Here is a 27,872-nt window from a genome sequence, read left to right on the forward strand (position 1 = left end):
CAAAGATCCGCACATTCATTTTGATTTTTTTTTCGCATCCGGGAAAACAGCGCACACTCATTATCTTTTCTTTTGGTCTCTGCTTTTATCTGGATCCCATTCTCTCTTCGCGAATTCCCCTTTCACTTTTTTTTTCCACTTCGCATTTCAGGCTTTTTTTTCTATTCTTTCCGCATCCAAGGTCCCTAGATGTATATGAGCCCCAAATTTATGGCTCTAAAGGCTCCGAGCAAAACTAAAAACAAAATAAAGAAAAATGAGGAAGAAACCAATTCTAAGCTTTACGTCGAATAAATTACTATAGCCTATTGATTTGGCTGCGCTGCAGCTGGAAAATCCTGTCCGTCAATCCTCACACGTCCATTGTCGAGAAGCTTATCAAACGCTGTTACCTAAAAAAAAAAAAAAAAAAAAAAAAAAAAAAAAGTATTTTTACGCTCTGGCAAAAAGATTCCTTTCAAAATGTCAAACCATAATACCACATACATAATACGAATCTTAGTTTCATACTTTTACCTCAGGCTCTCTTTTTTTTTGTTTGGTTCTTATCTCGTTTTTTTCTTTTTTTTTAAAGGAAATGGTCGAGTGGTGTGAAGCCGGACAGTACGTGGGATCGAACCACTATCGACAAGAGTCTCCATTATTTTATCAAACAGCCGAATGTATGTGTGTGTGAGCGCATCATCTACAATGGGATGGGGAAAAAAAGTTGTAAATAAAATAAAATAAAGAAGAAATAAAAAGATAAAGGGAAAAAAAATATGTGGGGAACAACTGAGAAATTGATGAGCCGAATCCTTGACATGCCAGTCGTTGTACTACACCCAGCACGTCCTTGTGATCGATTTCTCCCTTTTCATCAGGGTTCGCTTCTCCGGTTCTTTGTGTGTGACCGACGCATCGGTGCTTACTTATACTTTCTTGCTTCATCCTTTTTCTCCTCCGTCTTTCTCTAGTCGATACTAAGCCAAGTTTTACATACACAATATCAGGAAAGTATGCGAAGGACAAAGATTAAAGTTAATCGGCTTCAAATAGATGGAGATGACAAGCATTTCGTCTACAGCATTTAAAAAAACAAAATGGAATACACGAAAACAGACAGCGAGATGTTTTTAAAAAAGATATACCGTAATCAGAATGGTGATAGTACGGCTGCACGGGACGAGAATGGATAGGGTCGAATGATCTTTTGACGTCGTGTCGTCATCATCTTGCCGATGTGGTTCGCAGTCTGAAGGTCGTTCACTGAAAATAGAACCTAAAGAGGGCACTTAAACGAGGTCTTGCTTGTAGGTGACCCGTGTTCGGCATTCCTCCTCCTTTCTGAAATGTCTGCAGTATATTGAATGTTACATATACATAATACACACACATAAACTGGTACACACATGAGAGAAGGAGGACTGAAAAAAGTGTTGGGAAAAAGTGTGCTTGGTTGTTGCTCATGCGAACCTGTGAAGTGGCAAGGAATAAATACACCTGAGGGCCACAATATAGACATGTTAGCAATTAGGATTAGATAATACGATAACACACCACACCTCTATAATTAATGTATGAACGAATATTTAAAAAGAAAAGAAAACCTTCTGGGAATATCCAAAAGAATAGAGGCGAGCTATTCCGTTAATGGCCATCACGAACAAATGCGCAATATAAAAAAGGATACTAGGCAGAGACGTGTGAAAATGTGTGTGTGTTTTGGTGGACGTCACAGACTACCATAGCATACCCAAGGAGGCCTATAAAAGCAAAAGCAAGCTTAATTAAAAAGGAGCTTTGCTGATTTATAATTGGTGGTGGTGCCACGAACTGGTTTTTATCCCTTTCAGGGATCGTCACTCTGTCCAGCTCCGGAAATTGGACCCTGGGGATAGGGCTCATTAAGCGACATCGACTGCAAAGGACGGACCATGTTCAAGTCGATGCCACCTACAGCCCCTTCTTCAAATTCTAGGCCTGCCTCGATGGCTTCCACATCAATTATAGGTGGACCATTGTGGTGGAGTCCATTCTCAATAATGTGACCCACTAGGACCGGACCAAGGGGGCCCTCCGTAGTAGGAGCGTGCCCCAAAGGTATTGGAAAAGGCAGAAGGGGATTACCAGCCGCATCCAGAGCTGGATCGGCGGCTGCTTCCGCCAGATTGGTCACAGATTTTGATTTGACGCACTGAGACAAGAAGAAAAATGAAAACAGACGGCGTTCAATTTTACATTTGCAACTTTGCTTACCTGAAAGTCAACGTGTCGGCTTTTGGCCTCTTCCTTTTCCCAAGACATGTGAATAAAAGGCCGCTGGACGTAATTGTAAATGACTTCAGCGCGGCCGCCCGGTCGCTTGCGCACTTTCTCCTTGTACGTAGGATAACCTTCAATTCCAAGTCGAATCTTTTTAAGGCCCCTCTCCTTCAAGACTTGCTTGGCCACGTCCCGATTCTCAATGTACTTGAAGAATCGATACATGGAGGTGCTGAAAACGGCTGTAGAAAATGAATGCATTATGTGGTCATGTAAACACGCGATAACAGCAAATATTCACTTTGGGCATATTCTTCTCCCATTTGAGGTGGGTACTCTTCGTCCCAATCCACCACGTCATCGTCCAAAAGAACAACCAAATGGCACTCACGGTCTCCGCGTTGAGCGGAGTTTACCATGACAGGAAGTATTAATTCCTCAAGAAAAGATTCGAATTGCGCCCTAGCTCCTTCATTACTCAGCTCATGTAGCAAACCACCTGTGATCAAATCATATTTAATTTAATGAGATTCAACCAATGTTTTGACCGAAGAGAAGAAATTTCCTTACGGAGATTTTTGCATTTGACAGTGTGGGCGTCGAAAGGCAATAGAAGATAATCACAGGCTTCGCGAAGCTCTTGCACAGATACCGATGGTGGGCACTGTATGAAACCCGATCTGTAGTAGTCTAGAATGGCACGAAAAACGGTCGCCGAAATGCCATCGGCTACCTCGTACTCGCCGCGCTCATTGGGTCGAGCCCACTCTACGCCAGATGTGAACATCCGACCGAGCATGGTATTGGGATGGGCAGCAAAGAGTTGGGGATCGACAACAAAACGCGTGTTGTCTACCACCAGAGTTAGTCGTTCGTCCCTCATGACGGATCCTGAAACAATTATGTCTTCAGTGGTAATGAACTTATCGTCCTACGAGTAATTTAAATCTTTAACCTGCTGTCATGCCTCTCCCATCTTTCATTTCCCTTCGATTATAAGTTTGGCAACGATCAACTATAATAATAAAAAAACCAACATGGAATATTTGTCTTACAAAAGAGTGTTATTTTATAGTATACCTGACATTCCATGTTCAGAATCTCCTCCAGCTGACATGACTCCTGAAGTCCTTGAATTGCTAACAAATGCGAAATTTCCCCTTTGCCTGCTTACAAAAATATGTTAGCTTGTAGCTCATACAACAAAACAAAATGTAAGTACTTGTTTTTGGCTCCCATATTAGGCTGGGGCTTAGCAATTGGGTGTTGGTGGTACGATTCAGTGCTACCTGCTGATCCAGGACGCTGAACTAGGCAAGGCTTAGGCTTGGCTTGGGAGCTGTAAGTTACACAAACACCAGAACCTTAATTCCTGAATCAACACAAAACCTTTAAACAAACACTCACCCGTTTTTGAAAACCCTTCTCCTTTGATCACCAGAATCTAGGTAGTCCTCGGTATCACTGCTTGAATCACGATCAAAACTTGTTTCTCGTCTGTCCCTTTGGGACATTTCTTTCAACAACCCAGTGCTAGATTCGTACGAACGACGTGATTAAACGAATATTCTCCGAATCTTCCAATTAAGTGTTCTTCTTTTGTTTCACCTTTGTTTGCCCTGCCTCCTAAATACGGCTGCTACAGCCTACAGGTGTAACTGCACAAATAATGTGCACTAACCAAAGCTAGTTGTTGAGCATCAATATAGTGTTTTAGGTACACGTAGCTCTTTCAAAATGTAACCTCTCGCCACACGTGGTTTTCCAAATGAGAAAACATTATCCACAGATTATAACGATATATAGTGACTCACACAGTTCGACGAGCAATCGAACGTTCTGCTTCTTATATTCTGAATCCGGAACCAGTCTAGTGTCAAAATGGGATTGTTGGGAGGACTACTAATGTAAGAACATTAGCCTTGTCCTTCGGTTTTCTTCCGTATTTTGAATGTCTTGTCTGAATCACATGCAAGCTTACGAATTCGAGTTTCCGCTTTCTAGAGCCATGAAAACGGAAAGGTTTACTTTAATTAAGCCCACTTTCAAGTATTTATGTAGGGAACTTTTTTTGTTAAGGGATCAGGAAACAGGCTTTGAGACAAACTTCTCTTTCTTTCTCATTTGTAGTTATTTTCACCATATGGCATTCCAGATATATTTGGTCATCTCATCTGATTTTCTTAGAAAGGAGAAACTGGACAGAAATTTTTTTTTTACATACAACGTGAACGGTGGAGAAACTCCGTAGGTGACTCATGGTAGTTGTTCAGCCTAGCCATTTCAGTTCAGCACCAACTCTCCTCTTTTATTCTGCGTCATGAGAACTTGTGATCAACTTGACTCACATACATTGCAATTTCGAAAATTCGTTCACGGAAGAGTAATACATGGCAAGCCAGATTCGCTTGCAAAAGTCTTTTGAAATTCTACCCTTTCTTCGAAATCGGCGATCAACTGTTGCAGGCTCTGTTGTAAAAAAAAACTACACACAATCAATGTTCAAGAGTTTCACATCCACGGTTTGTTAAATGCCTTTGTGCATTTCCCGTGTCTAATGATTAAATTAGAGATAAAAATGAAAAAATGAAATTAAAACTAAAGCCCATGCCCGTTTCCCTAACACCTGAAGCGTCGCATGACGGTATTGACGGATAACCAGATTACTATCTTTGCTTTAAAAAATCAAATTCATATACGTTTTTAATTCTGATTGAAATGTGATGAATATTTGGTAACAATTAGCAATCGAACTGCATTTCCAATAGGATTCTATATAACTGATTAATTTCCAGTAATGATTTTTGACATGTTCTATTTCTATACACGTACCATGCACGCTACACACTACAAATGACAACTCTGCCAGCAGCAGACAAAACGTTTCAAAATAAAGTAGGATTTTTACCTTACTCAGGTGCAGATCTCCTTTGATTATAGCTGTTTAGTAAATATATATTTGTTCTGGAATTGACCTTTTTATTTTAATATTACGGGTAATGTCTTGATGGGGGATTATCAAGAATTCTGTTGTAACATGAAAAACTAAACTGCGATTTGATTTTAAACAATTCAAATTGTACGTACGATGCAATTCAGACCATGAATCGTCTAGTAAAAAGCCAGGCTCGTTTTCTGTTTGCAGCCAAACAGCAAATATATCGTCAAAGAGAAATATGTGATCCAGGGTTGAACTTGTGCTATACACACATTCATTTCTCGTCTCACAATGGCTATCTACTCAGTGATAAAGGTAATCAAATGTCACTTACTCTACCAAGCACAGTTGATGCAATTATATACATTTTTTTTAGGAAATATGGAATCAAGAAGCAAATCTCCAAAAATGGTTACAATAAAAGATAAAATTGAACAACATGACCTCATGTCAAAGTTGAATAATATAAGAAAATGGCTTGCAAAAGGACATACCGTGAGAGCCACCATCACAAATCTTTCAAAGGATGAAAAAAAAGTGGTATTGGTGATTTTTCAAATACTTCTTTGTAAATATTTGATTATTTACCTGCTATACAGGAACAACTTTATAATGACTTAATGAAGGAACTTGCCCAACAAGGGAAATTCCAAGTGTACAAAACTAGCAGTAGGGAAACAAAGTTCAGCATAGAGCCAAAAACAATAATCAAAAGTGACCCTTTAGACAATTTAAATCTAGAGAAGAAAGAAGTCTGAGCTTATAACTTCCCAACGCTTATAGGATGAGTAAAAATACATTTAATGAACTATAAGGTGCCACTATAATGTTGTTCAAAAATTAATTCAACTCCTGCAAAGTTAGATAAAAATTCATTGCCATAAAGAAATTTCATCGTGATGACAGCAGACCAATGCAGCCTAAGTAAAAGATGCATACGTACCTTGTGGGCAACGTTCTTAAACCTTTATGATACGTTTTAAAACATTAGTAAGGTTGTGGTACCAACAAACTCGAAATTTTGTAGAAAAAATAAAATAAAATAGGAATTCGATAGACGTCAAACTTCACGCTAGGTGCCGTTTGAATCGTAAAAAAATACCACGCCGAAAATGCGAGATACTACAAGAAGTCGATCTGCTTTTCTTCGGTTCCCGATCCTCTTTGGTAAATTAAGTCACAAAGCTATTGAATGGGCAATTTATAAGATTGATTTCTTGATAAAGGATCCATTTTGGGAATATTTTACATGGGATTCCAATATCGGTGACAAACCTTTTTCCTTGATGTTTAACCTTAGATAACTTGGGAAGTATTATAAATTTAGGAAAACATTCATGACAGACATACCAGAAAAAGTAAAGGAAATGAATAAAGAAGACTCAGATAATAGAGGATTAATCAAGAGCTCAATTGGACAAATCAATCAAGAGAGAAGCAACAAGAATGAAAAATAAAAAAAAACTGATTTATAGTTCTTTGATGTTTAGGAGGGAAGCATTACATATGAAAAACAATATGACGTGATACAATTACTCATTTTGAAAATCTGTAGGATACACCTAGTTCTTCATGTTGTGAGTTCCTTCTTTGTAGAGGAACACATAATTTCCTCACTTTGAAAAAATTCTTCCTGTTTAACAAAAAAAATGGTGGTAAAGAAATAAATTTAAAGGCCACAAGAAACAAGTTTTGAATAACATAACCAATTCTAACTTAATTACGAGAAATTTTGCTTTCTGAGAAAGTAGCTTTAGAAGCCCCCAACTACGTACTTTATTGTAAATCACTTTAACTATGAGAGAACAACTAGGACAGGTCGCCTCTTCTTCACCACTTTCGAGTTGTTCCTGTTTTTAAAAATGCAATTCTGTAAAAATCTTGAAACATGAAATGATGGCAGGAGATTTAAATATTACTTTAGAGATTTCAAAACGATCTCCACACGGGCAGGGATAATAGTAGATTTCGCTGTCTGAATCATATTCAAAATCTTCAATTTCCACTTCGTCGTGATAGACCGACATTTTTGCAATCGCTACACTAGCAAATTAATTATTAAAATTTTAATAATCTCAACTTCTGAATGTGTTCATCGAAGTCAACACGTGTGAAAACGGAGACATCTAGCGGTTGAAGTCTAACCAGGTTCGTCTATCAAGTAGAGTTGTACAGTATTGTTGATTTTGCTAGAGAACATTTGTACGTCACAGATATCGCAGACAAACAGTAATAAGAACGTTCGTTCTAGTAAATTGGTACGTGAGAAAATATGCCGGCGTCATCGTTTAATACCACAAAACCTTTATAGAGATGGATAGAGGGATGAATGGAAATCAAACACTCTTTTCGTCTTGCGGTCGATTCAAGATTGTTGAGCGAGAAGTTCTGCTTGCTCGTTCACGATGGTTAGCATGGAATCTTTGACCTGTCGCAGCTGAGTTCTCCAAGTGGTCAACAATTCACGAAGCTGTTGCCAGTGTTGCTTACCAAACGTTCGGTGCATTGTAGATGACACGAGGACTTTTTTATTCAGTTGGTCCATTCGCGCTCGCACCAGCTTAGTCTTGAGAACTTGAAGGACAAATTCTTCAACTTGATCTTCGGTGAGCTGCAACTGTTTTTCTAGCGTTTCAAACGGCAGTTCTACGGAATTCTCAGCTAACTGCATGAAAGTTAAAATGCGCATTTTCCGAAGGTTTTGCTCATGCTTCAGTCCTGCACAAGAACTTGGCGTTAATACTTTTTTTCACCAAAAAACTTGACAATTACGGTTTACTCAATCTTACCTAGCCCTTCAACGAAATCTTTCTTTTCTTCGTAAAATTTCAAGTAAGCCGATAGTTTTTCGGTCACGAACACAGTCAACAGATCGTGGAGCAGAGCACCTTCCAAAACTATAAAAAAAAACATTATTTAAAATACTTGTCAACACAATAGATTGAAAAATATATTTGTAACCTTTAACAGGTTGAAGGGTCAATAAATGGTCCAAGAGAAAGGTATTAGGATCGGCCAATGAAGCAACGATGCAGCGTTGAGCTTCTTCTCGTGCTTGCGAGGCGTTTTCCGTCGTGTAGGTGCTCAACAATTCCACCATCACTTTGGAAGCCAGTTCACTATAATATCACAATGTTATTTCGTTTACGCAAATTAAAGAAATCGTGGGGCACCTCTCTCTCGAGTTAAGAAGAGCTTCATGCAAAATTCGAAGGAGCTTCTGCATTTGCTCGTTGTTTGGTTTGCACGGTCCTAACTGAGCACGCATCTTGTCCAGATCGGTGAAGACTGACTTAATTTGTTCCACTTGGCCGGCCACTTTCACTAATGTGTGATAGACTGTGTATCGCGTTGAACTCACTGGATCTAGTCCATGAAATAACACAGAAAGCCTATAAAAAAATAACTTAGTCAGACAATGCAAACATTAAATAAACGAATATATAAGAGCTCACACTCTTAGACAAATAAGCCCTAGTTTATTGGATGGTGGTTTTGCAAGCTTTTGGCAGAATGTAGTAATAATAGGTTCAGCTTTCTCATTGGGTAGAAGAATTACCATGGATACAATGCTGTTTAAAATTCCTTCAGCCTCTCCTTCATTTCCCTCCTAAAATAAACAAACCTTTATAATCACAATACTGACACAATATTTTATTTTTTTTACCTTGAAACACAGGTCTGCAACAGCAACTATGTTGCTTAGGTCAGAATTCTGATCATCATCTACATTCGATGCCCCAAGTGCTTTGAAATAGCTACAGAGTTCCGTAGCCTATAGGTATACAATGACAAATTAAGAATATATATTCTAATACAAACATATATAATCTATTGATTAGGTTAAAATTCATCACAACAGATATATTGTTTTCTCGTCGGTGGATATGTATGTAAACACAGGAAATGGTAATTGGCATTCGAGGTCGGCAGAGCCAAATTTACTACACGTAACCACCCATTCCCATGGTTCGCCGCTCTACGAGATACCTACTTAACGGATTGAATTTATGACAAGACTAACCTGCTCTTCAACCGTTAAATCTATAAACGCTGGTAAACTCATCTCTTAGTAACTTCTTGAAAAACGAACTGGAAAAATGATTTTCAGTGCAAGATGCTTGTCATAAGACAGGCCACGCTCACGAACCCGGTCACTGATATTTCGTCTGTACTTTTTCTTTTCCGTCTTTTTCCCAAAAGGGTGCCGCATTGCCAATTCTTTTTTGGTAAACAAAAAAGTTGGATAAAGAAGTCTGTTGTGAATCTTAATCTCGAGAAAATAAGAATTGTAAAATTTTCTTGCATCAGCTTTATGGAAAGATAAGTACTGTTTTACGTATTAAGATAATACATAATGAGTGGGCGCGTGCGAAATGTAAAAGCAAATAAATACCAGGTATAAAACGTTGCCACATGTTGTATCGCGGCACACTTGGTTTGACGTGTTGGAACTCACGAAAAGGTATGTATATGCAAATTGTAGACGATAAGTAAATGCCGCTAAACTAACATATTTGTAATTGCAACCTGCCGTGTAAGTTATGCAAAAAGTTTGTCGTGTGCCATTGTATTACAGCGTGTAAAGTTTTTTAATGCAAGTTATTTACATGCAACTTCGATTGTTGATCTTCTTTCCATTTGTTTCTATTATTGTCTCATTGAAATTGAGGCACAAATTTCATCAGACTGATTAATTTTATCGATCACCATTACACTACATTGCTTTATATTTTCTAACAATTAGTAAAAAGATTTAATATTCAGGTTGAAGATTCTGTGTCAAGAAAGCAGTTAATTATTACATTAACATCACCTCGGGAAAATATCATCTGGACCTTTTCTACTTGCTATAGCATCTGAGATAACCTCATAGGACAGAAATAATATGGAGCTGAAGCTTTACAATAGCCTGACCCGTAAAAAGGAGGTATTTACACCCCAAAATGGAATGAATATCACGTGGTATTCATGTGGTCCTACAGTCTATGATGCTTCCCATATGGGGCATGCACGCTCATATATGTCATTTGACATCCTAAGACGAGTCTTAAGTGGCTACTTTGGTTATGATATTACCTATGTTATGAATATCACTGATATTGATGACAAGATCATTAAAAGAGCAAGACAAAATTATTTGTACCAAAAGTATGCTGCAGAGATGCGTGATCTAGACACCCTCCAAACAGATGTCAAGGATTCTGTTGATCGCCTTTCCAAGCAAATGCAAGCTACCACCGATCCCGACAAGAAGGTCATGCAAGAGAAGGCACTAGTCAAAGTAACAGCCGCGCTCAAGAACTTGACTGAAACAATCCAGCTTGGCCATGAGTTATCCGAAGCAAAGAGCTTTTTACTCACTGAAGCTAAAGACGTTTTGAGCGACTGGCTTGATTCAAAATTTGGCAAGGATGTTACCGATAATGCAATTTTTGCATCCCTTCCGCGACACTGGGAAGAAGAATTTTACAAAGACATGGCTGCCCTCAATGTCTTACCTGCCGATGTAATTACTCGCGTAAGCGAATACGTCCCCGAGATTGTGGACTATATTGTGCGAATCATTGACCGTGGACTGGCCTATGAAGCAAACGGATCAGTATACTTCGATGTCGCCAAATTTGATTCACAGAAGAATCACAGGTATGCGAAATTGGTACCTGAAGCTTATGGTGACTCTAAAGCACTGCAAGAAGGAGAAGGTGACTTGAGCGTGTCTGAAGATCGTTTGAGTGAAAAAAAATCACCCAACGATTTCGCCTTGTGGAAAACTTCCAAGAGCGGGGAACCTTCTTGGGACTCGCCTTGGGGAAAAGGTAAACTAAATTAAATTAAATTAAATTCAGTTGAAAAGAATTGTGTTTTTTAAGGTCGTCCTGGATGGCATATCGAGTGCAGTGTAATGGCAAGTGCCATCCTCGGATCGTCGATGGACATCCACACTGGAGGCGTGGATCTAAAATTTCCCCATCATGACAACGAAATGGCGCAATCAGAAGCTTATTACGATAACGACCAATGGGTTCGTTATTTTCTACATACTGGCCATCTAACCATTCAGGTATCATAAAAATAAGTAAGCGTCAATTCACGGTCCTCGTGTTAACCCCTTAATGTTATCTACTAGGGTTGCAAAATGTCCAAATCCCTTAAGAATTTTATCACCATCCAAGATGCGTTAAGTCGCAATAGCAGTCGTGAATTACGCATTTTCTTCCTGCTTCATCAGTGGAAAGAAACATTGGACTACAGCGATACCGCAATGGAAGAAGCATCTAGCTACGAGAAAATGCTAAGGGAATTCTTTCTTAATGTAAAGGATCTTCTCAGAAATGGTCCTTCATCAAGTACAGCACCAGAAAATTTTCAAAAATGGAGCAAAGACGAAGAAGAAATTAACAACCGGTTCGTTGAAACTAAACAACGAGTACGAGAAGCCCTATGCGATAACATAGACACCAAAACATCTTTGGATGCCATCAAAAGCCTGATATCGACCTGCAACAAATATCTCGCCCAGTTGAAGCAATCTGCCAATCGCGTGCTCATCAAAAGCATCGCCGAATATATTACGCAACTGTTTCAAATTTTTGGTGTAATTGAAGGCAAGGAGAAACTCGGATTTCCTTCCGATTCCTCTGGTTTAGGTACTGCAAACGTTGAAGAAGCTGTAATGCCTATCCTTGGAGCTCTCGCAGATTTCCGAGAAGAAGTGAGAAAAGAAGCTCGGCAGCTGCAAGCCACGCGAGTCCTTGAACTTTGCGACCAAATTCGGGATGACGTTCTGCCTAATTTGGGCGTCAGGCTAGAAGACCGGGAAAACCAGCCACCCGCTCTCAAGCTCGTTCCTCGAGACGAGCTTCTCAAGGAGAAAGAAGACAAAAGATTGGCCGAGGAAGCCAAAAAGGCGGAAAAGGAACGTAAAAAAGCTGAACTAGCTGCCAAAGAAGCCGAAAAGGAAGCAAAGCGGCGGGTTCCTCCTACGGAACTTTTCAAAAGTAAAATTTAAATTTGAATTAATATTGGTGTGAACATAGCTAAAATTTTTCTTTGATCTAGGCGAGACGGATAAGTACTCGGCTTTTGACGAAAGGGGAATGCCAACATTGGACAACGAGGGCAAGGAAGTCAGTAAAGGCCAACTGAAAAAATTGGAGAAGCAATGGCAAGCCCAGGAAAAAATTTACAACGCCTACCTGTTGGAAAGTGCATCGAAGAACGAGAATTGATTTATGTACTGTTACAGTTTGTTGGCTTTAATATCTATCAAGTCAATTCCAAAATACAACTCTACATTGCAACCATTTAATATAAATCAGGTTGCTTAAACCTTGATTCTTTATCTTTATTTCTAACATGCTCCTTTAGTAAATCCATGACTTCATTGTTAAATTCTTCTGGGGTTTCTCTTACACCAGTAGCCCAGTAGTAAATATCCCAATCATTGGATGGCAAATTGATTAGTCTGTCATATAATGACATTTGATCGTCACTCATCCCTTCTAGGTAACGTGAGGCAAATGTGCTAAGGATGAGCCCATTTTCAAGCATTCCACGCTTTCTGGACTGATACAACAATCTGTGGGTAGTAGGTTAATAAACAATAAAAAATGTTGGCACAATGTATGCATAGTAATTGCTAACCTGGCTTTTTTTAAACTCGACGATTCATTTTCTCTTTCAACATAAGGAGGTATCCATGGTTCAACTTGAGGAGAGGGATACCTAGAATTATACTACAAATAGTTATCGAAGGAACAGTAGAAAAAAAAAGTAAAAAATCGTACATGTCCCCGCTACTGATGTCGGATGACAGGTACCGCACAAAATACCCCCTTTGCTGTGTGTTTGCAAATAATTAGAAACCTAAACTTGATATTATATTAATCGAGATATGTATGCTAACTTTGGAAGTAAGTTGGCGAATTGGCATTAGAAGACGGCAAACGATATGTTGAGCCATTTGTAGAACAAGTAGTCGGCACGAAATGTGGAACTGGGCTGTACTGGACGTGTACAACGCAATGTATCTATCGTTACGTAAAAGAAGCAACAATGAGCAGACGAAAACAGCTGATTTCAATAAACAGTGACAGTCTACTTCATAAAGACAAGGAGTCATCTTGATTTTCATTGCCACCTGACAAAGACGTAAATTTTTTCAAAACCTTATTGAATTTAGAAGTTTTTCATGCTTTTGCATTATTGCATGCCTAATAAGTTGTTTTTATTTTATTTTAAACTACTAACCTAAACAGTTGGTTCGTTTGTTTGCCCTTGTGGGTACGAATCGCACGAAAACGAAATTTCTCGAAAGTTTTTTTTGCAAGAGATAATACAAAAAAACAAAAAAACAAAAAAAAAAAAAAAAAAAAATTTGAAAAATGGCGCAACACTCGCGCGTGATGACCTTGTACAAAACGGTATTTGTACAGTTTTTGGTTGTCTCGTGTAAAGTATACAAATCATATTTTTCCAATGAACTGCAGTTATTACATCTTGGAAAGGAATATCCTGGTGGTTACCCATACTTCCGCAACAAACTGAAAAATGCCTTTATGAAGAACAGTAGTCTAAAAGATCCAAAGGAAATTGACTCAGCAATAGCAAGAGGAGAATTTGTTATAAAAGAATTAGAAGGTAATTGGATTTTAATGTAAATATCTGTTAATTTTGAAAACATTACTTTAATTTAAAACATGTAGCACTCTATATGCTTAGAAAGTACCGTGCATTGAAGAAAAGGTATTATGAAGATTGAAGCTGTATTTAGAGTTACCGATACACAGTTATGAAATTACACTTCCATTTGTTTTGATTTAAAGTCTGATACTGCTGTCTACAACAAAAGTTATAAATTTGGTGTGATGATTAAAATATTTAAAATGATTGAAATTTACCTCAAATGTTTCCAAGACATGATCACTCAAGCTCTGCAGCTGCTCCAGTCCTTCTCTTAGGGCATCAACAGCAGACATTTCTCTTGTTTCTATCCTCAAGTGCAGTTTGTTCTCGGATGGGTGAGGAATGGTGTAGCCACAGAAAATTACATCAGGGCTAAAACAATAAAATGTTAATACACTTTATAATTGACAATTTATGTATGTTACTTTTTCAAAATTAATGTCCGAAGTGCATTGCCCAAGGTATGTCCTTCACCTTTAAAAATGAAGGTTTTCATTCTGTCATCTTGTTCACCCTCTCTTGCCTGTATTACGATCGGGCCATGATTAATTTGGAATAATTATTAGATGGAGGGGGGGGGTAGGACGAGTTTACTCACTACTACGAGCCGGCGATTTTCCATATTTTTCTTTTAAAACACCTGAGAAAAATAATCAAAATTCTACAGCACACGTGTTTTCCAAACCTCAATGCTGCAGCAGACGAAGATAATCATTCTCTGGTTGCTCAAGGACAGCACTAGACGTCTTAAACTCTTGGCGTTGTTATTAAACAGCAAAAATTGTTGCTAATAACTTAATATTCTATTAGTGTTTTTACAAAAAATTGTTAGTTTGGCATTGCAACGTTATGAAACCATCCAAGCCATCACTTGTTTAATCCAGTTGACGCATCATGTAAGAAAACCCTGCTAACCACTGGTAAATTCAATTACGAGTTCTTTGCGTCACTAAAAAAGTGTTCAGAATAGGAAAGGAATTCCCATTAGTAACCTAATAGTCAATAACACAGTAACAAACTAGGGCTTACATTGTTTCACATTAAAGGCCGTTAATATGTAAATTAGCATTTTATTTGCTTTTCTTTAACTCTGTTCCCGCGCATATCCCAGCTTCCGCCACTTATAAATTTGGGGAAAGTTAAGGTACAGCAACGTGTGCGTAGATGGCTCTGCCGAAATAGCAATTTGGCGTTTGTTTTTGGTAGTTGTCAATTTCTGACGTAAATTAGAATTTAAGAAAATATTGCGCCGTAGCTTCTTAATGTAATATAAGTTTGTATATTTAACAAAGCCAATATAGTAGTATACTTTCGTCAACGGATATCACATCGTCAGTAGAGAAAAATGAGTGACCGGGAACACAAAGACCAGGGAAACAAGTTATTTCTAGCTCGACGTTTTGATGAAGCAATTTCCTGCTACTCAAAAGCTATTGTAATTTCTGTTTGTTTACATTTTAAAAGGCCTTCTTTGACAACTGCGCGTATTATGCAAGCATCTAACATGAGCTATTTTTTTTTAGCTTAAAAATGCATCTGTACCTCAATATTACACCAACAGAGCTCTCTGCTCCCTTAAACTGGGACGTTGGGATGGAGTAGTGCAAGACTGCAAAACCGCGCTAGAGTTGGACGGTACCTGGGTGAAAGGTCATTTCTTTTTAGGTCAGGCATTGATGGAAAAAGAATGCTATGAGGAAGCAATAAAACATCTTAAAAGAGGTAACAGTTGAGATTTTACTATACTGAGTTAATATTTCATCGTTCAGATTTTGTGTGTGTTTGGATTTCCATGTTCCAGCTCGTGACCTTTCAATGGACCAGAGGATGAACTTTGGTGATGACATAACCAGCCAACTGAGATTGGCAAAGAAACACCATTTTACAAAGCAGGAAGAGAAAAGAGTTTCACAAGAAATTGAGCTACAGGTAGACTGTTTGTTTTTACTATCTACCTGTATATTTTGATTAACAGTAAGCCTTAATTTCACGCTAGATGTATATAAATAGGCTCATCCGAGAAGACCGAGATCGGCAGATCGAACTCGTCAGCCAAGGAAAAGAATACAGTGCGGTAGAAAACGAAATTTCTAACATTGAGGTTCTCGCTGTAAGTCTCTTTATGCTTTACTATTCTCGTTTTGTCAGGGGCATGAGTAGAAATAACAGTATTCTTAAATTCTAGGATCGCTACCTGGCAGAACTGAATGACCTCTTTGCGGCCGTTGACGAACGCAGAATGGTAAGATCTTATGCATACACTTGTGCCTTCTCAATATCACATTCTTTCTATCTAACCAGAAACGAGAAGTTCCAGACTATTTGTGCGGCAAAATCAGCTTTGAAATCATGAGAGACCCTGTCATCACCCCGTCGGGAATCACCTACGACCGAAAGGATATCGAGGAACATTTACAGGTAAGTTGATTTCAAATCTACCAGATACACTAGTGCAAAACTATTTATTACGTAGCGAGTTGGACATTTTGATCCCGTGACGCGAGTAAAATTAACCAAAGACCAACTGATCCCCAATTTCTCCATGAAAGAAGTGGTCGACTCGTATCTGACCGAAAACGAGTGGGCTCAACACTACTAATCACCTTGAGAATCGTGTTTAAGAATTTGTATTCGTTCAATCTTTCCCGTATTGTACTAGTGGAATCGATATACGATTTCATCTGAAACTAACTTGGCCTTGTCGTGGTGTTTCCTATTAGGCTGGGTTACGTTTTCGATAGTAAATGTTGCGAGAGCATTTCGCTATCGGTTGGCTCATGTGTTTGAATAGACGATATGGGAAATTTCATCCATCGTTCATCACATCAACCAATTCATGTATTGATACCAAAAAGGTCAATTGTACTGGCCGTTTTACCAACTTGCCATATTGGTACAGTTTCCTAGAGGTTATCTATTCATTAGACTACGTGTTCTGACTCGACAGACAGCCGTTTGACTTTTGTTGATTGTATACTCATGCGTCTGCAAGATGTGATTGACCATTCCTTCTTGACCGTGGTATTCGTACGGTGGCTGGCAACTGACAATGCGCAGGACAAACCATTTTATTGCGCCTTTTCCTTTAATTAAGCATTTAATCGAGCTCGACTGTGAAACGTTGTGGATGTTATCAGGGGCTTTTGCAACTGTATATTCATTAAAGTTGGTCAGTCGACTCATTAATCAATACCAACTGACACAAACGTTCGTTTAGCGTTAGGCGGGATTAATCTCTTCGCATTTTACCTGTTCATATTGTACTGGTTACATATCAGTAACCGAAGAGGTTGTTACTCCTCGTAACGCTCACGAACGTTACCTTACCCAGAATGCGAATTGAATTCGTAATATGTTCTTTTGTGTTTTTGTTGAAACCCCTATTATATCGATTCTCCTTGTTGTTTCCCTTGATCGACCGTAGTAATTGTCACATGATGAATCGATGGGCGTGTTTGACTGCAATGTAAAAACGTGGCAGATATGATGAACATAGTCCCGGTCGCAAACACCCGCCATAAAGTCCTGCGACAAACGATGACTTTGTGGCTTTTAATGTGTCCTCCTTTTTTTCATTTTCTTGTTTTATCGCGTAGCTGCTTTTATCGTGCCCCGTTGGCTTTTTATCGCGGTTGGCTTGTAAGCTAAAAAGACGGTTCCGTCCCCGTATCGGATGTGCAGACGTCACACGTACCGCCCTGCGTTAAAAATGTCAACATGCGTACAGTAGATTGCTTACACCCACCTCCATTTTCGTTTGCCTTTCAATAACGATCGATTATCCGAATGGGTTCTAGCCTCCATTAAATTGAGGTCAACGCAATCAATTTGATAGTTTACGAACCGTGAGACTCGTCGCATGGAGTTATTCCGTCGTCGCCAATAGCTAGTCATAATGTAAAGTTTAATGAATGCGGATCACGTTTTGAATTGCCTAAGGCAAACACACTGCCGGCCGACGCTGGCCATTGTCAAATTGTTTATCTTTCCTAGATTTGTTGCTGCAAAGTCGCTTTCTCGTTATAGTGCTGGATTTTTTCTGTTAATTGTATATCCTGGGAGAAAGAGAGAGTGATTCAGCGTTGCTAGCATGAGAAACTATTTTCGGGATTTTCAGTAAGCGATACAATGTTTTCATTAGTGAAAAGCATAAACAAGAAAAAGCAAGGTTGAATTATTTGTATAGCACTCCGTATAGTGTGCTGTGTTATACTGGCTGTGACCAACTGCTGTTCCTCCAAACCAAACTCGATTGGCAATATAAGTGTGCCAAAAGTCCTTCCTTTTTGTTTCTTGTTTCGCCCTATTCGAGTGTAGTGGGCTGTACACTGACCAGTGACATTAGTTCTTTGTGACAAATGGAAACCTGATCGAGACCGATCTATGGACTGAGCTGCAAGTGATGGAGCCTATGCACTCGACAAAGGGTAGCAATTAATGAAAGTGAACACGAATCGATGGCGTTCTAATCAATTGAAACATTTGGCCAAGTGCTGTCACACCCAATAGTGAGAGAGAGAAAAGGAGATAAAACTCGACGCGCTATGGTGGACATCAGTGTTAAGGTGTTTGAAGAAAACAAACAAAAGAACGTTGAAGTAATGTCCGAGCAAGTAGAAAAAAGAGGACAAGGAAAAGGAAAACTGATAACATGATATAAGTCTGTTGGTCTCCCCTAATGCCTCGTCAGTCGAAAGTCGAACTCGTAGCAAGGCGGTTTAAGTGGCAAAGTTTCTAAATAACATCGCATGTAACGACAAGAACAAACAGTCGCAAGATATCAAGCAGTGTTGCAATCTGCATCACCCAAGTTATTCAACCGCGTGACAACAAACTGGATGTGCCTTGGGTTTTACGTTGCCCAATCACAGGCTAGTAAGATCGGTACAGCCATTCAGCCCGCCTCGGCAATTTTTTTTTCCAAAGCTCATCAGAAAGCTTGTTCGTTTTGCCTTAAAGGCTAGACAAAGGGGAGGTGGGTAACTATAGGATCGCGGTCGGTTAGATAGCCTTGGCTGTCGCGCTTCGAGAGAAACGAAAGAGAAAGTCATCGCAGCCGGAGGCAATCTGACGGATTTCTCCGGGCTCGTCTTGCACAACTCGCTTCAGTTCCGCGTGGGACACTCAACCATCGCGTACGGAACAGGTATTCATTCTTACAACAAAGAAAAAAAAGGCCACATTAAAAACAGAAGTCAAGAAAAAATGTCGACGTTCAAGTTATTGGTTGTTGTTGTGACGATTCTGACAGTAGCCAAGTTCAATCGTGGCCAAGATTTAGTCGATCATTTGCAAAATCTGGAAACACTGTGGAAGATTCCTTTAACTAAATGTTGTGTTAGTGATTCCGAATTTTATTCACTTGGTTTCGACTCGTGCAACAACAATGAAGAAACGCCTTTCATATGGCCACCACCAGTATATTCGATCAAGACAAATCAATCGGCTGTTTCAAGTTCTGTACGTTTTTCATTGACCTACAACATGTCAACTTGCATGCCAGGATACGACAGTAAAAGTGTCACAAATTTTCGGTTATACACGGACGGCACGGTGCAAGTAGGAGACGCACGACTCGAGCCAGGTCAATTTTGTCTCAATCAAATCGCTTCAGGAGAACCGCCAACAGATGAATCTGAATTCGCCATTCGTTACTGCATCCCGGACCCGTGTAATCAAACGAATTGCGTTCACAAATGTTGCCCAATGGGGATGGCACTCAACATCACGACACAATTATGTCAGTCGTACAGCGAACGTTTTGATCTTGTTTTCCATAATGCGTCGGGTCAAGTAATCTCACCGGATCCTGGATCGTACATCATCCGAGACGGAGATGCACCGCAATGTCCGTTTGGCATGTTCCCACTTATGCCAGAAATGAATCCAGAAGATACGTTCTACATTCTACCTGATGGACAACTATATCTGCCGAGTTATCCGGAAAATGACAGATATTCCAAAGACTATTGCGTCGATGATTTTTTCGCAGAGGAAGGCCACATTGTAAGTGATAGCATCTCGAATTACGTAGATTTACAAGTTAATGGTTTTTTTTTTTCTCAAGGTTCGACAAGCGTTGATGTGCTTCCCACCGCAACCGGAAGAATCGGCAGATAACCAATTGGTCTTCAAAGTGTTCCCTTACTTGCTGTTGGTGTCGTCCATCTTTTCCTTGTCGCCACGTTCGTCGTCTACGCCATCATTCCCGAAATACGCAACATTCACGGTATCTATAGTGTCATATCCTGCCTTTTGAAAGTGTGTCTTATCTTATTTAATACTTGCTTAATTAGGTGTAACGATTATGTGTCATGTTGCATCTCTGGCCGTTATGTACATTGGCTTATGCGTCATCCAGCTGGGCTCTGAAATGCCGGATGGGGCCTGTGTTGGATTAGGTAAAAACTCTTTACTTCAATCATTGTTTTTTACTTTCAATTGATACATTTTCTATTTACTGTTGAATAGCGGTTGTTGTGCACTTTGCCTTTTTGTCGACATTTACCTGGCTGAACGTCATGAGTTTCGACATTTGGTGGACTTTTAGGTAGGTTTGGGTTTTACCTTTGTTTTTGGCACTACACGCTGATTGTCGATAGGCTTGGGGCATCGGTTTTTTCCCGCTTACGTCATGCGCAAACACCTACGTTTTTCTTTTGCTTGATCTTTCCGTGATATGACGAAAGAGTCTTTCCATGTTATCAGATTATTTATGAGTTGCGAAACCAAGTCGTTCTTATTCCCTAAAATTTTTTAAATCTTAAACTTTGTGTTTTTTTTTTAAATGCCCTATTTTTTTTTATCGTATTGTGTTGTTCTTTCGTTTCTTGATATGCTTCCACGTATATCTTATCTACTTCTCCCCTAAAACACCAAAAAGTCCGTTGAATACGTCAACCAACGCCAAAGCGGCAGCTGTCACTTTCTGGATGCAAATGCTCGCCAATAAAACGACGAGCTCCTCTTCCACCATGACTCAGCCTCGCGATCGATTACCAACCGATGATGATTATATGACGGAGCACTCTGATGAGTCGGGCTTAATTCCGATCTGGTGAGTGCTGCCACAGCCCCGAATTGCTCGATTGGTTTTAAAAAACAACGATCACAAAAAGCAAAAATTGGCAGGCAAACACACGTAATAAGAGAAAACTCGAAGCAAACATTATAGAAAGAGGACAATGGCCAAGAAAATGGTGCAATATGTCGTAGATTCGGTTTCTTTTTTTAACACAGCGCCTTTCCCTCTATTGTTATCCCATATTTTCATTTTTTTTTTTAACCACACCAAACCAAAACTACTATTTTATTTTGTTTTCCCTTTAAAGCACTCTTTGCCTGATTTGCTATTTTGCTTGCGTTTAATCCACATTTCATTAGTTGGATGATCTCATTTTTCAGTTAATTGTGAAACAACGTGGCAATAATGATTCTCTTCTTCCATTGCAGTGATTTGCGACCTCGCAATTCGAGACACGGACGCCAGCATCTAGGTCGCCGAATCATATTCTATTCCATCTACGCTTGGGGTGTTCCATTTATTATCGTCTTGGTTGGCCAAGTCCTGGACCATGTGAAAAATTTACCGCAACATATTGTTACTCCCGGATTCGGTGAAGTCAAATGCTGGTTTTTTGGTAAATTACCTGTTTTTCTTTTACTATTGCTTACGGCCACTGTTTTTAACCGAATTTTTTCTCAATGTCACACAGAGAAAGAAGCTTTCTTGATTTATCTGTATGGTCCCATTGCGATTTTGATTCTAAGCAACATCGTCTTTTTCGTCATGACGGCTATTCTCCTTTATCGGGCAAGCGTAGATGCTGCATTTGCTGTCAACAGTGCCCATGCCAAGCAAAAGTAATTGTATTTCATTCATTTTTAATGCGGATAATAGCTCAAGTTTTGTGGTTTTTCAACAGGTTCCGCGTGATTTTCAGTCTCTTTATTCTAATGGGTGTCTCTTGGATGATGGAAGTGATCTCATTTGCAGTTGGTGGCTCGGCATACATTTGGATTCCAACCGACATTCTTAACATCCTGACGGGCGTTTTCATCTTCGTCATCTTCGTCTGCAAGCCAAATGTCTGGAAGCTACTGAAACTCAAATGCCCATGTCTGAAGCGATTGGACCGCTGCTGTCCATCGTACATGACCCGTTCAAACACACGACAGGGCACCACAACCCGCAGTACCATGAAAGAAGTTTCGCAGACAAAGTCGTTGAACAACCTTGGTCTTCGCCAGGTAGACGATTCCAAGAAGAAGATTGTAATGGACGCACCTACTCAATCGACACAACTTCGTGACTCCACTCAAGTCGATTCTGGTGATGAAATGATGGTTGACCACGAGTCCATAAGAATGGCTTGAAACTGAAGCAAGCTATTATCAACCTATAACGCAACAAAGGCTAGAGAAGTAGAATTACTCATGTCTAGAAACGAAGTTGTTCAAAGCACAATGCACCTGTCTGTTGCCAAAAAAAAAAAAAGAAAAAGAAAAGAAAACACATGTCTATTTAAGTCATTTTGTCCTACATTGATGTACATCTAATGTTATACGTACTTGAAAATTTCTAGTGTTTAAATTTATATACCTTTCAATTCTACTCATGTTCATTACCCATCATCGCTGTTGCTTGTTGACATTTTTTTTTTTTGGTATTTTACCACAATTCACTAATTCATGTAGAAAAAATGTATCAGTTTCATGTCAAATTTTTCCTGTTGTTTACATGTTTAAAAATTGTACGAATAAATGTCTTTTATGTTGTAATTTATAATTATCATTGATGTGCAACTTTAGTTTTATGGCACTGCTGTAACGTTGCTGTGTGTGTAAAGTTAAACTTTTGGCAAGCTTCGTACTGTTGTTTATTGACATCTACGTAGTTTTTTGTTTAGCTCATTTCTTTTTGCCCATCTATTGTTGTTGTAATACGAGACAGCTGCTTGAGGTGGCTGCAGTTGTATTATGGCGTCGATCGGATGTGCCTTAGCAGAGCCTTCGTCATTTTCTGTGAAGGGTATTCTTAGCATCAAGGTATCCGACTCTCGTCAGTTGTCACGCAGCTGCAAATTTAGCTATTTTTTTATGTGGCTCTTCGAGAACCCTTGGCCTCCTTGTTGCGATTGTAAAGCGAAAGAAAAAGAAAACAAACCAACAAGCAAAAGGGTTTTAACAAAACAGTCATTGAGCAAAACGTGCAAGGATAGAGAGAGTTTTTCACGGTTTTGGGTTGTGGGCTGAAAAACAAATTCGGCGTGGAGGCAAGTCAGACGATGTCCAGCCAGTGAGCTGTTTGGAGAGAAAATAGCTACAGAGCCGGGAATCTCGCAGTCAAACAAAAATTGCCTTTTTGTGATTATCCACAGGTAAACAATACCATCTGCTAATAGTATTTCATAACATATGCTAAGTCATTCTTACGTTTCGGCCACTCCCTTTACCGTTTTCGTCTTCTTTCATCGTGCGTTACTTCACCTCAAATGGTTCACTAACTAAATGAAAAAAGAAAAAAACAATTTGCTTTCGTTTATGGTATACTCGGGTTTCACGTTTTTCCCGCAGGCGTAAACGGTTAAATCGAACAAAACTCACAGTGCTGCTGGCACACGACTAGTCTCACTCGTTAGTTGAACATCAGCCATTCAAAATCTCGCTTTAAACTTTTTTGTCTCGATTTCACTTCACTAGAATTACGTCCTTACGGTACAGACCAGATATTAAAATGGCCGGCATTCCTAGTCTATCGTTATTTTTAACAACATGTGTTTATTCTACAGATAATTCCAGGAATTTCTCGAATTCTTCGCACAGGTAAAACAGGAGATTGTCTCGCGGTCTGTTGATTTTCAAACAGTTGTATGGACCAAGCCTTTGGAAAGTGCGCAAAATGAGGCATCAACTGGCGTACACAATAGTGTGCCTAACCTTGTGGATCTCTTCGTGCGCCGGAAGCGACGAAAGTACGCTGCACGACGATCAAGGCCTTCTGATTCCGTTAGCAAAATGCTGCGATGTCGGTGAATTCTACAATGCCGGATTTGACAATTGCGTGGAATGGGACACTCTCGATATAGAAGTTCCTGGAACCTATTTCGACTCCAATGGAACCGGCCATGCTGCGGCCCCTAGTGCCTTTCTGTTGTCTTTGACTAATTTAACTATTTGCCCAAATGGTCATGTTGTCAAGACGTCAACAGATTTCCAAATATTTCAAGATGGATCTTTGAAAACAGCCGACGGAATTTGGAGAGAACCTGGAGAGTTTTGTGTCAACAGAATCGTCAGCCAATCGGATTTGAGGACACCATTAGCAATATTTGCTTCCAGACTTTGCATCGTCGATCCGTGTGCCAACAGCAGCACCGGATGCATCCATAAATGTTGCCCGACAGGAATGATCCTCAATGAGACCGAAAGACTTTGCCAGCCGAGTTCAGTGCCGTTTGTCATACCATTTCACGATGAGAGTGGCACACCATTGCCGACTCCAACATCCGTAGTCGTACGAGATGGAGTGTTTGTTGATTGTCAACACGGAGCCTATTCACTACGACCTTCAGCTGAAGAGGATGAAGAGTTTTACATTCTCCCCAATGGCAGGATACACTTTCCTGCAAACCGCGAATATGTCGATGATTATTGCATAGATCAATTTGCAAGTGAAGATGGCACAGTAAGGAACTTTTCTTGTGTTTTCATTTATTAGAAGGATTTGTTCTTTTTCCATTGAATTGACAGGTGTTGCAAGCATTGTTATGTTTCCCACCGCAGCCAGAAGAAACGGCAGCAAATGTGGTCATCCAGTCCATTTATCCGTATTTCTTGTTCGTGTCTTCGTTATTCCTCATCGCTACCTTTATCGTTCACGCTTTACTACCGGAACTGCGCAACACACATGGTATTTTCTTTTTTTTCACCACTGGCGTTATAACTTAATGAATTGAAAAATCTTAGGGGTTACAATAATGTGTCATGCTGCTTCAATGACCGTCATGTACATTGGTTTGGCAACTATTCAACTGAATCCATACCTACCGGATGACGTATGCGTTGGATTGGGTATATTGGCTCCCTATTATGTAATATTCTCTTAAACATTTGATTCATCCTTTTTTATTATTTTAGCCGTTCTTGTCCATTTTGCTTTTCTTGCCACTTTCACTTGGCTCAACGTTCTTAGTTTTGACATTTGGTGGACATTCAAGTACGTATGTGCCTATAAGGTTGCTAGAAAATGAAAGTAATTCTTACTTGTCCTTCACCTGCAGTGATCGTCGATTACCAAGGAGAAGTCACAAATTAGGCCGTCGATTTATCTATTACTCGCTATACGCGTGGTCAGTCCCCACATTGATTGTCCTTTTCGGTCAGATAGTCGACAATGTTCGAGGATTGTCGAATCACATTAGTCAACCTGGATTCGGTACCCTAAAGTGTTGGTTTCACAGTAAGACAAAGAAAGAGTGATGGTCGCAGTTTTTTAAACTTCTAAATTGTGATATTGTTTTCTCTTCAGCTCCTGGGTCGTTCTACATCTTCCTCTACGGCCCCATGTCTGTTCTTATCCTCGGCAACGTATTTTTCTTTACGATGACAGCAATAACGCTGTGTAGAACCAGAATTGGAACACTTCACAAGGACAATGCAAATTTATTCTACAGCAAACAAAAGTTGGTTTGATGCAACTAAACAAATTGTTTGTCGATCTGCATTGTAACAATTGATCCACATATTACGTTTATTACAGGTTTCGTGCCATCTTTGTTCTTTTCATGCTGATGGGAATCTCATGGATGACGGAAGTGATTTCTTTTGCAGTTGGTGGCTCTGCCTATCTATGGATTCCTACCGATATTCTCAACATACTGACGGCAGTATTTGTGTTTTTCATCTTCGTCTGTAAACCAAATGTGTGGTCACTTCTCATGAAAAAGTATCCTTCCGTGCAGAAGTTTGACCGCTTCTGTTCATCGTGCATGAAGTACGATAACAGCAATCAAGAAAATGAAGATCGATCTTTCATTGATCTGCAGCAGACAACTATTTAAATTCCGTTTTACGTATCAATTTTATCACCAACATCGTTGGTGTTACCTTTATTATTCTGCACGCCAAAGGTTCTGCATTCCTTGTGCCTTGCCTTCCACATTTGCCGTATCAGCGTCCACACACTCAACCACTTCAACAAAACCCACAACATCCTTCCACTTTTACGATTGACATTTGTCTCGAAGCAATGAAACGAAGTGGAACGAATGGCCTGGAACCCAACAGGAAAGGTAATCTATTTCCGCCAAAAAGTAAGAGAATTTTTTTAATTTCATATATTGCACATCTAGTTTTATTATTTGCCATTTTTTTTACCTTTTACTCTCGTAAGTGTAAACTTTACTGTTTGTTTTCCACTGTTCTTGTAATGTGCTCTGTCCACTAGAAAAAAGAAAAAAGTTTGACAATACTAGCCGAAAAAATAAGGACGATGAAATTAAACAGAACGAGGCAAACAAACAATGAAAAACATAGAATGAACGATACTTAACACCCACAATTGTACATATATATAAGTGTATAAAAATGCTTGTATTTCTTCGCAAATTCTCGAATGGGAAAGTTGCTGTCAGCCAACCATTACGAAGTGCTCTTATATATCCATGCAATTTATTGATTGTAACCATCAAAATTTATTGTTTTCTTTCATGTCACAATTGTCAACAATAGCCTAGCCTCTACACGTACACTATTTTCGATTGTCCTTAATCCACCCAATATGCCGTTGCCTATTACTATGCCTGTTGGTCGATCGAAAACAATGTTTGGTAAAGCAACCAAGAGCAAGCCCTCAATTTTGACGGATTGACACAAACGACTTTGCTGCTTTCAGCCAATGGTTCCAATATGTCTGTCAATTTTCGGTTTGTGGTTTCCTTAGATGGAAATGTTTTCGCTAAAGATCTTTTCCTCTCGGAGCGAATTCGTCTTTGCCACAATTGTGGTTATTCAGGGCTGCCACGCCAAGGACGAGATTTCTAGAAGCCGTTTATGACATTCTTTCTTTACGGAGGTTTTCATTAAGAAAAAGTAAATTTTCTACGCAAACAATCGAAATTCAAGAGGACCTATTTTCATAATGTCCAATCGAATACGATTGTTAGCCATTTTGATCATTATGAATAATTTTGGGACTTGATTTTGTTCAAAAAGATGTATTTCGTTTGTCGGGGTTCTCTGACCCCACCTCTGAATGGGTTAGGGTTAGCAAATGTTTTTCGCGTTTTCGTGGAAACGATTTCAACCTTGCCTGAAGCTGGGTTTAAGGTAACTTTCTTTTCATGTAAATAACCTACCACTGCTACATGTGGTCGCCAGTGTTTCTTTTGGTTCCCTGAAAGTTAGTCGTCGTTTGAAAACTGTGTCGCTCCCTCGAAAAACTTACTCATCTCAAACGTCTGGTCTGTCTGTCAACATCTTTTCTCACAACGAGGCAACTTGCCGAAACACCTTGTCTACAGTTACAGCTAGTTAAAGAACCTTTTACTTTTGGCCAAATCGACGGAAATATTCAGCTAGCAGAAAACAATGGATTCCTGTGACTCATCTGACAGGACACAACACTCAGTGCTCAAACTGTGCTTGGCATTTTCTGATTTTCAACATGAGTTTCAAGTGTCAATGGCACAAAGTTAGAGACAGAGCAACATTGTGTTGACAACATTGCTGGTAATGAAAATTTTTTATTTTTCGTTTCTCATTTGTTGAATTTGACCATACATTGTAATTTCCATTGAACATCTTAATGTATTTGTAAATGCATTTTGCATCACCAACCTCTTGAATGTAGTAGATTGACTAATAAGTAAGGCTGACGATTAAACGGTATTGTATTTTCGTCAGGTGAAATTTGACAAATGCTTCAACGTTTGTGTAGCCGAATGTGATTCCAAAATGAGAGAATATGTAGACAAGCATAACGAAAAACATAGTGTCGCAG

At 39.4% G+C, this 27,872-nt stretch overlaps 10 protein-coding genes and 1 long non-coding RNA gene across 14 annotated transcripts; 6 read left to right on the top strand and 5 right to left on the bottom strand.

The window, feature by feature from the left end:
- Nucleotides 1-1,323: 1,323 nt before the first annotated feature.
- Nucleotides 1,324-4,160, bottom strand: LOC130687215 (BTB/POZ domain-containing protein 10-like). Of its 3 annotated transcripts, XM_059494904.1 has the most exons (9): nt 3,652-4,160; nt 3,467-3,583; nt 3,325-3,413; nt 3,200-3,259; nt 2,815-3,135; nt 2,546-2,743; nt 2,239-2,486; nt 1,817-2,176; nt 1,324-1,745 (listed from the first exon to the last, which is right to left on the bottom strand). In XM_059494904.1, exons 1-8 carry the CDS (start codon nt 3,756-3,758, stop codon nt 1,832-1,834), a joined length of 1,485 nt encoding a protein of 494 aa, XP_059350887.1. In that variant the 5' UTR covers nt 3,759-4,160; the 3' UTR covers nt 1,324-1,745; nt 1,817-1,831. The 3 variants fall into 3 exon arrangements, with proteins under 3 accessions (XP_059350887.1, XP_059350886.1, XP_057366338.1); XM_059494903.1 differs by having other exon boundaries at nt 1,324-2,176; nt 3,652-4,159; XM_057510355.2 differs by having other exon boundaries at nt 1,324-2,176; nt 3,325-3,410; nt 3,652-4,158.
- A 2,094-nt stretch (nt 4,161-6,254) lies between these two features.
- LOC130687239 (uncharacterized) lies at nt 6,255-6,572 on the top strand. The gene is made up of 3 exons (XR_009000085.2): nt 6,255-6,349; nt 6,409-6,448; nt 6,510-6,572. It is a non-coding gene; the product is annotated as an uncharacterized LOC130687239 (long non-coding RNA).
- Nucleotides 6,573-6,699: 127 nt separating this feature from the next.
- Nucleotides 6,700-7,295, bottom strand: LOC130687234 (diphthamide biosynthesis protein 3-like). The gene is made up of 3 exons (XM_057510377.2): nt 7,102-7,295; nt 6,958-7,032; nt 6,700-6,815 (listed from the first exon to the last, which is right to left on the bottom strand). The coding sequence occupies exons 1-3, from the start codon at nt 7,207-7,209 to the stop codon at nt 6,753-6,755; spliced, it is 246 nt and encodes an 81-aa protein (XP_057366360.1). The 5' UTR covers nt 7,210-7,295; the 3' UTR covers nt 6,700-6,752.
- A 247-nt stretch (nt 7,296-7,542) lies between these two features.
- On the bottom strand, nt 7,543-9,364 carry LOC130687219 (eukaryotic translation initiation factor 3 subunit M-like). The gene is made up of 7 exons (XM_057510359.2): nt 9,207-9,364; nt 8,850-8,957; nt 8,638-8,792; nt 8,356-8,574; nt 8,144-8,301; nt 7,972-8,079; nt 7,543-7,900 (listed from the first exon to the last, which is right to left on the bottom strand). Exons 1-7 carry the CDS (start codon nt 9,246-9,248, stop codon nt 7,548-7,550), a joined length of 1,143 nt encoding a protein of 380 aa, XP_057366342.1. The 5' UTR covers nt 9,249-9,364; the 3' UTR covers nt 7,543-7,547.
- A 263-nt stretch (nt 9,365-9,627) lies between these two features.
- On the top strand, nt 9,628-12,517 carry LOC130687208 (cysteine--tRNA ligase, cytoplasmic-like). Its single transcript, XM_057510347.2, has 5 exons — nt 9,628-9,647; nt 9,950-11,001; nt 11,056-11,246; nt 11,313-12,183; nt 12,245-12,517. The coding sequence occupies exons 2-5, from the start codon at nt 10,071-10,073 to the stop codon at nt 12,412-12,414; spliced, it is 2,163 nt and encodes a 720-aa protein (XP_057366330.1). The 5' UTR covers nt 9,628-9,647; nt 9,950-10,070; the 3' UTR covers nt 12,415-12,517.
- Nucleotides 12,426-13,453, bottom strand: LOC130687225 (succinate dehydrogenase assembly factor 2, mitochondrial-like). 2 transcript variants are annotated; one of them, XM_059494905.1, is made up of 5 exons: nt 13,436-13,453; nt 13,092-13,186; nt 12,973-13,025; nt 12,830-12,910; nt 12,426-12,764 (listed from the first exon to the last, which is right to left on the bottom strand). In XM_059494905.1, the coding sequence occupies exons 2-5, from the start codon at nt 13,146-13,148 to the stop codon at nt 12,491-12,493; spliced, it is 465 nt and encodes a 154-aa protein (XP_059350888.1). In that variant the 5' UTR covers nt 13,149-13,186; nt 13,436-13,453; the 3' UTR covers nt 12,426-12,490. The 2 variants fall into 2 exon arrangements, with proteins under 2 accessions (XP_059350888.1, XP_057366349.2); XM_057510366.2 differs by lacking the exon at nt 13,436-13,453 and having other exon boundaries at nt 13,092-13,245.
- On the top strand, nt 13,252-13,987 carry LOC130687233 (electron transfer flavoprotein regulatory factor 1-like). The gene is made up of 4 exons (XM_057510376.2): nt 13,252-13,336; nt 13,444-13,608; nt 13,675-13,825; nt 13,891-13,987. Exons 2-4 carry the CDS (start codon nt 13,570-13,572, stop codon nt 13,944-13,946), a joined length of 246 nt encoding a protein of 81 aa, XP_057366359.1. The 5' UTR covers nt 13,252-13,336; nt 13,444-13,569; the 3' UTR covers nt 13,947-13,987.
- On the bottom strand, nt 13,934-14,626 carry LOC130687232 (probable DNA-directed RNA polymerases I and III subunit RPAC2). Its single transcript, XM_057510374.1, has 4 exons — nt 14,469-14,626; nt 14,296-14,393; nt 14,086-14,242; nt 13,934-14,024 (listed from the first exon to the last, which is right to left on the bottom strand). The coding sequence occupies exons 1-4, from the start codon at nt 14,490-14,492 to the stop codon at nt 13,983-13,985; spliced, it is 321 nt and encodes a 106-aa protein (XP_057366357.1). The 5' UTR covers nt 14,493-14,626; the 3' UTR covers nt 13,934-13,982.
- A 407-nt stretch (nt 14,627-15,033) lies between these two features.
- On the top strand, nt 15,034-16,679 carry LOC130687223 (E3 ubiquitin-protein ligase CHIP-like). The gene is made up of 7 exons (XM_057510363.2): nt 15,034-15,305; nt 15,394-15,592; nt 15,672-15,799; nt 15,867-15,980; nt 16,056-16,112; nt 16,172-16,288; nt 16,344-16,679. The coding sequence occupies exons 1-7, from the start codon at nt 15,216-15,218 to the stop codon at nt 16,467-16,469; spliced, it is 831 nt and encodes a 276-aa protein (XP_057366346.1). The 5' UTR covers nt 15,034-15,215; the 3' UTR covers nt 16,470-16,679.
- A 2,381-nt stretch (nt 16,680-19,060) lies between these two features.
- On the top strand, nt 19,061-22,383 carry LOC130687209 (G-protein coupled receptor Mth2-like). The gene is given in 9 exon segments (XM_057510348.2): nt 19,061-19,876; nt 19,938-20,036; nt 20,039-20,099; nt 20,167-20,271; nt 20,342-20,420; nt 20,754-20,927; nt 21,323-21,510; nt 21,586-21,733; nt 21,796-22,383. Coding segments are annotated over 9 exon segments (2,106 nt in total). The 5' UTR covers nt 19,061-19,075; the 3' UTR covers nt 22,247-22,383.
- Nucleotides 22,384-23,676: 1,293 nt separating this feature from the next.
- On the top strand, nt 23,677-26,619 carry LOC130687214 (G-protein coupled receptor Mth2-like). Its single transcript, XM_057510354.1, has 7 exons — nt 23,677-24,557; nt 24,623-24,782; nt 24,839-24,943; nt 25,010-25,088; nt 25,153-25,331; nt 25,401-25,554; nt 25,632-26,619. Exons 1-7 carry the CDS (start codon nt 23,772-23,774, stop codon nt 25,930-25,932), a joined length of 1,764 nt encoding a protein of 587 aa, XP_057366337.1. The 5' UTR covers nt 23,677-23,771; the 3' UTR covers nt 25,933-26,619.
- Nucleotides 26,620-27,872: the final 1,253 nt, after the last annotated feature.

This window comes from Daphnia carinata, chromosome 4 (genome assembly GCF_022539665.2).
Source record: "Daphnia carinata strain CSIRO-1 chromosome 4, CSIRO_AGI_Dcar_HiC_V3, whole genome shotgun sequence".
Lineage (NCBI taxonomy): Eukaryota > Metazoa > Arthropoda > Branchiopoda > Diplostraca > Daphniidae > Daphnia > Daphnia carinata.

What these genes read in the sequence shown, in the direction of transcription:
- LOC130687215 (XM_059494904.1), bottom strand. Translation starts at nt 3,758, where the DNA reads ATGTCCCAAAGGGACAGACGAGAAACAAGTTTTGATCGTGATTCAAGC. An exon ending in AGAAGGGTTTTCAAAAACGG is followed by an intron (nt 3,584 to 3,651) that starts GTGAGTGTTTGT and finishes TGTAACTTACAG; the next exon opens with CTCCCAAGCCAAGCCTAAGC. An exon ending in TGTCAAATGCAAAAATCTCC is followed by an intron (nt 2,744 to 2,814) that starts GTAAGGAAATTT and finishes ATTTGATCACAG; the next exon opens with GTGGTTTGCTACATGAGCTG.
- LOC130687234 (XM_057510377.2), bottom strand. Translation starts at nt 7,209, where the DNA reads ATGTCGGTCTATCACGACGAAGTGGAAATTGAAGATTTTGAATATGAT. An exon ending in ATCGTTTTGAAATCTCTAAA is followed by an intron (nt 7,033 to 7,101) that starts GTAATATTTAAA and finishes TTTTAAAAACAG; the next exon opens with GAACAACTCGAAAGTGGTGA. An exon ending in TTAAAGTGATTTACAATAAA is followed by an intron (nt 6,816 to 6,957) that starts GTACGTAGTTGG and finishes TTTGTTAAACAG; the next exon opens with GAAGAATTTTTTCAAAGTGA.
- LOC130687219 (XM_057510359.2), bottom strand. Translation starts at nt 9,248, where the DNA reads ATGAGTTTACCAGCGTTTATAGATTTAACGGTTGAAGAGCAG. An exon ending in ATTTAACGGTTGAAGAGCAG is followed by an intron (nt 8,958 to 9,206) that starts GTTAGTCTTGTC and finishes GTATACCTATAG; the next exon opens with GCTACGGAACTCTGTAGCTA. An exon ending in CTTCTTAACTCGAGAGAGAG is followed by an intron (nt 8,302 to 8,355) that starts GTGCCCCACGAT and finishes GTGATATTATAG; the next exon opens with TGAACTGGCTTCCAAAGTGA.
- LOC130687208 (XM_057510347.2), top strand. Translation starts at nt 10,071, where the DNA reads ATGGAGCTGAAGCTTTACAATAGCCTGACCCGTAAAAAGGAGGTATTT. An exon ending in GGACTCGCCTTGGGGAAAAG is followed by an intron (nt 11,002 to 11,055) that starts GTAAACTAAATT and finishes GTGTTTTTTAAG; the next exon opens with GTCGTCCTGGATGGCATATC. An exon ending in TCCTACGGAACTTTTCAAAA is followed by an intron (nt 12,184 to 12,244) that starts GTAAAATTTAAA and finishes TCTTTGATCTAG; the next exon opens with GCGAGACGGATAAGTACTCG.
- LOC130687225 (XM_059494905.1), bottom strand. Translation starts at nt 13,148, where the DNA reads ATGGCTCAACATATCGTTTGCCGTCTTCTAATGCCAATTCGCCAACTT. An exon ending in TTCGCCAACTTACTTCCAAA is followed by an intron (nt 13,026 to 13,091) that starts GTTAGCATACAT and finishes GCAAACACACAG; the next exon opens with CAAAGGGGGTATTTTGTGCG. An exon ending in TCGAGTTTAAAAAAAGCCAG is followed by an intron (nt 12,765 to 12,829) that starts GTTAGCAATTAC and finishes TACTACCCACAG; the next exon opens with ATTGTTGTATCAGTCCAGAA.
- LOC130687233 (XM_057510376.2), top strand. Translation starts at nt 13,570, where the DNA reads ATGGCGCAACACTCGCGCGTGATGACCTTGTACAAAACG. An exon ending in TGATGACCTTGTACAAAACG is followed by an intron (nt 13,609 to 13,674) that starts GTATTTGTACAG and finishes AATGAACTGCAG; the next exon opens with TTATTACATCTTGGAAAGGA. An exon ending in TGTTATAAAAGAATTAGAAG is followed by an intron (nt 13,826 to 13,890) that starts GTAATTGGATTT and finishes TAAAACATGTAG; the next exon opens with CACTCTATATGCTTAGAAAG.
- LOC130687232 (XM_057510374.1), bottom strand. Translation starts at nt 14,492, where the DNA reads ATGGAAAATCGCCGGCTCGTAGTA. An exon ending in AAAATCGCCGGCTCGTAGTA is followed by an intron (nt 14,394 to 14,468) that starts GTGAGTAAACTC and finishes ATCGTAATACAG; the next exon opens with GCAAGAGAGGGTGAACAAGA. An exon ending in CGGACATTAATTTTGAAAAA is followed by an intron (nt 14,243 to 14,295) that starts GTAACATACATA and finishes TTATTGTTTTAG; the next exon opens with CCCTGATGTAATTTTCTGTG.
- LOC130687223 (XM_057510363.2), top strand. Translation starts at nt 15,216, where the DNA reads ATGAGTGACCGGGAACACAAAGACCAGGGAAACAAGTTATTTCTAGCT. An exon ending in CCTGCTACTCAAAAGCTATT is followed by an intron (nt 15,306 to 15,393) that starts GTAATTTCTGTT and finishes ATTTTTTTTTAG; the next exon opens with CTTAAAAATGCATCTGTACC. An exon ending in AATAAAACATCTTAAAAGAG is followed by an intron (nt 15,593 to 15,671) that starts GTAACAGTTGAG and finishes TCCATGTTCCAG; the next exon opens with CTCGTGACCTTTCAATGGAC.
- LOC130687214 (XM_057510354.1), top strand. Translation starts at nt 23,772, where the DNA reads ATGAGGCATCAACTGGCGTACACAATAGTGTGCCTAACCTTGTGGATC. An exon ending in GGAACTGCGCAACACACATG is followed by an intron (nt 24,783 to 24,838) that starts GTATTTTCTTTT and finishes GAAAAATCTTAG; the next exon opens with GGGTTACAATAATGTGTCAT. An exon ending in CCTAAAGTGTTGGTTTCACA is followed by an intron (nt 25,332 to 25,400) that starts GTAAGACAAAGA and finishes TTTTCTCTTCAG; the next exon opens with CTCCTGGGTCGTTCTACATC.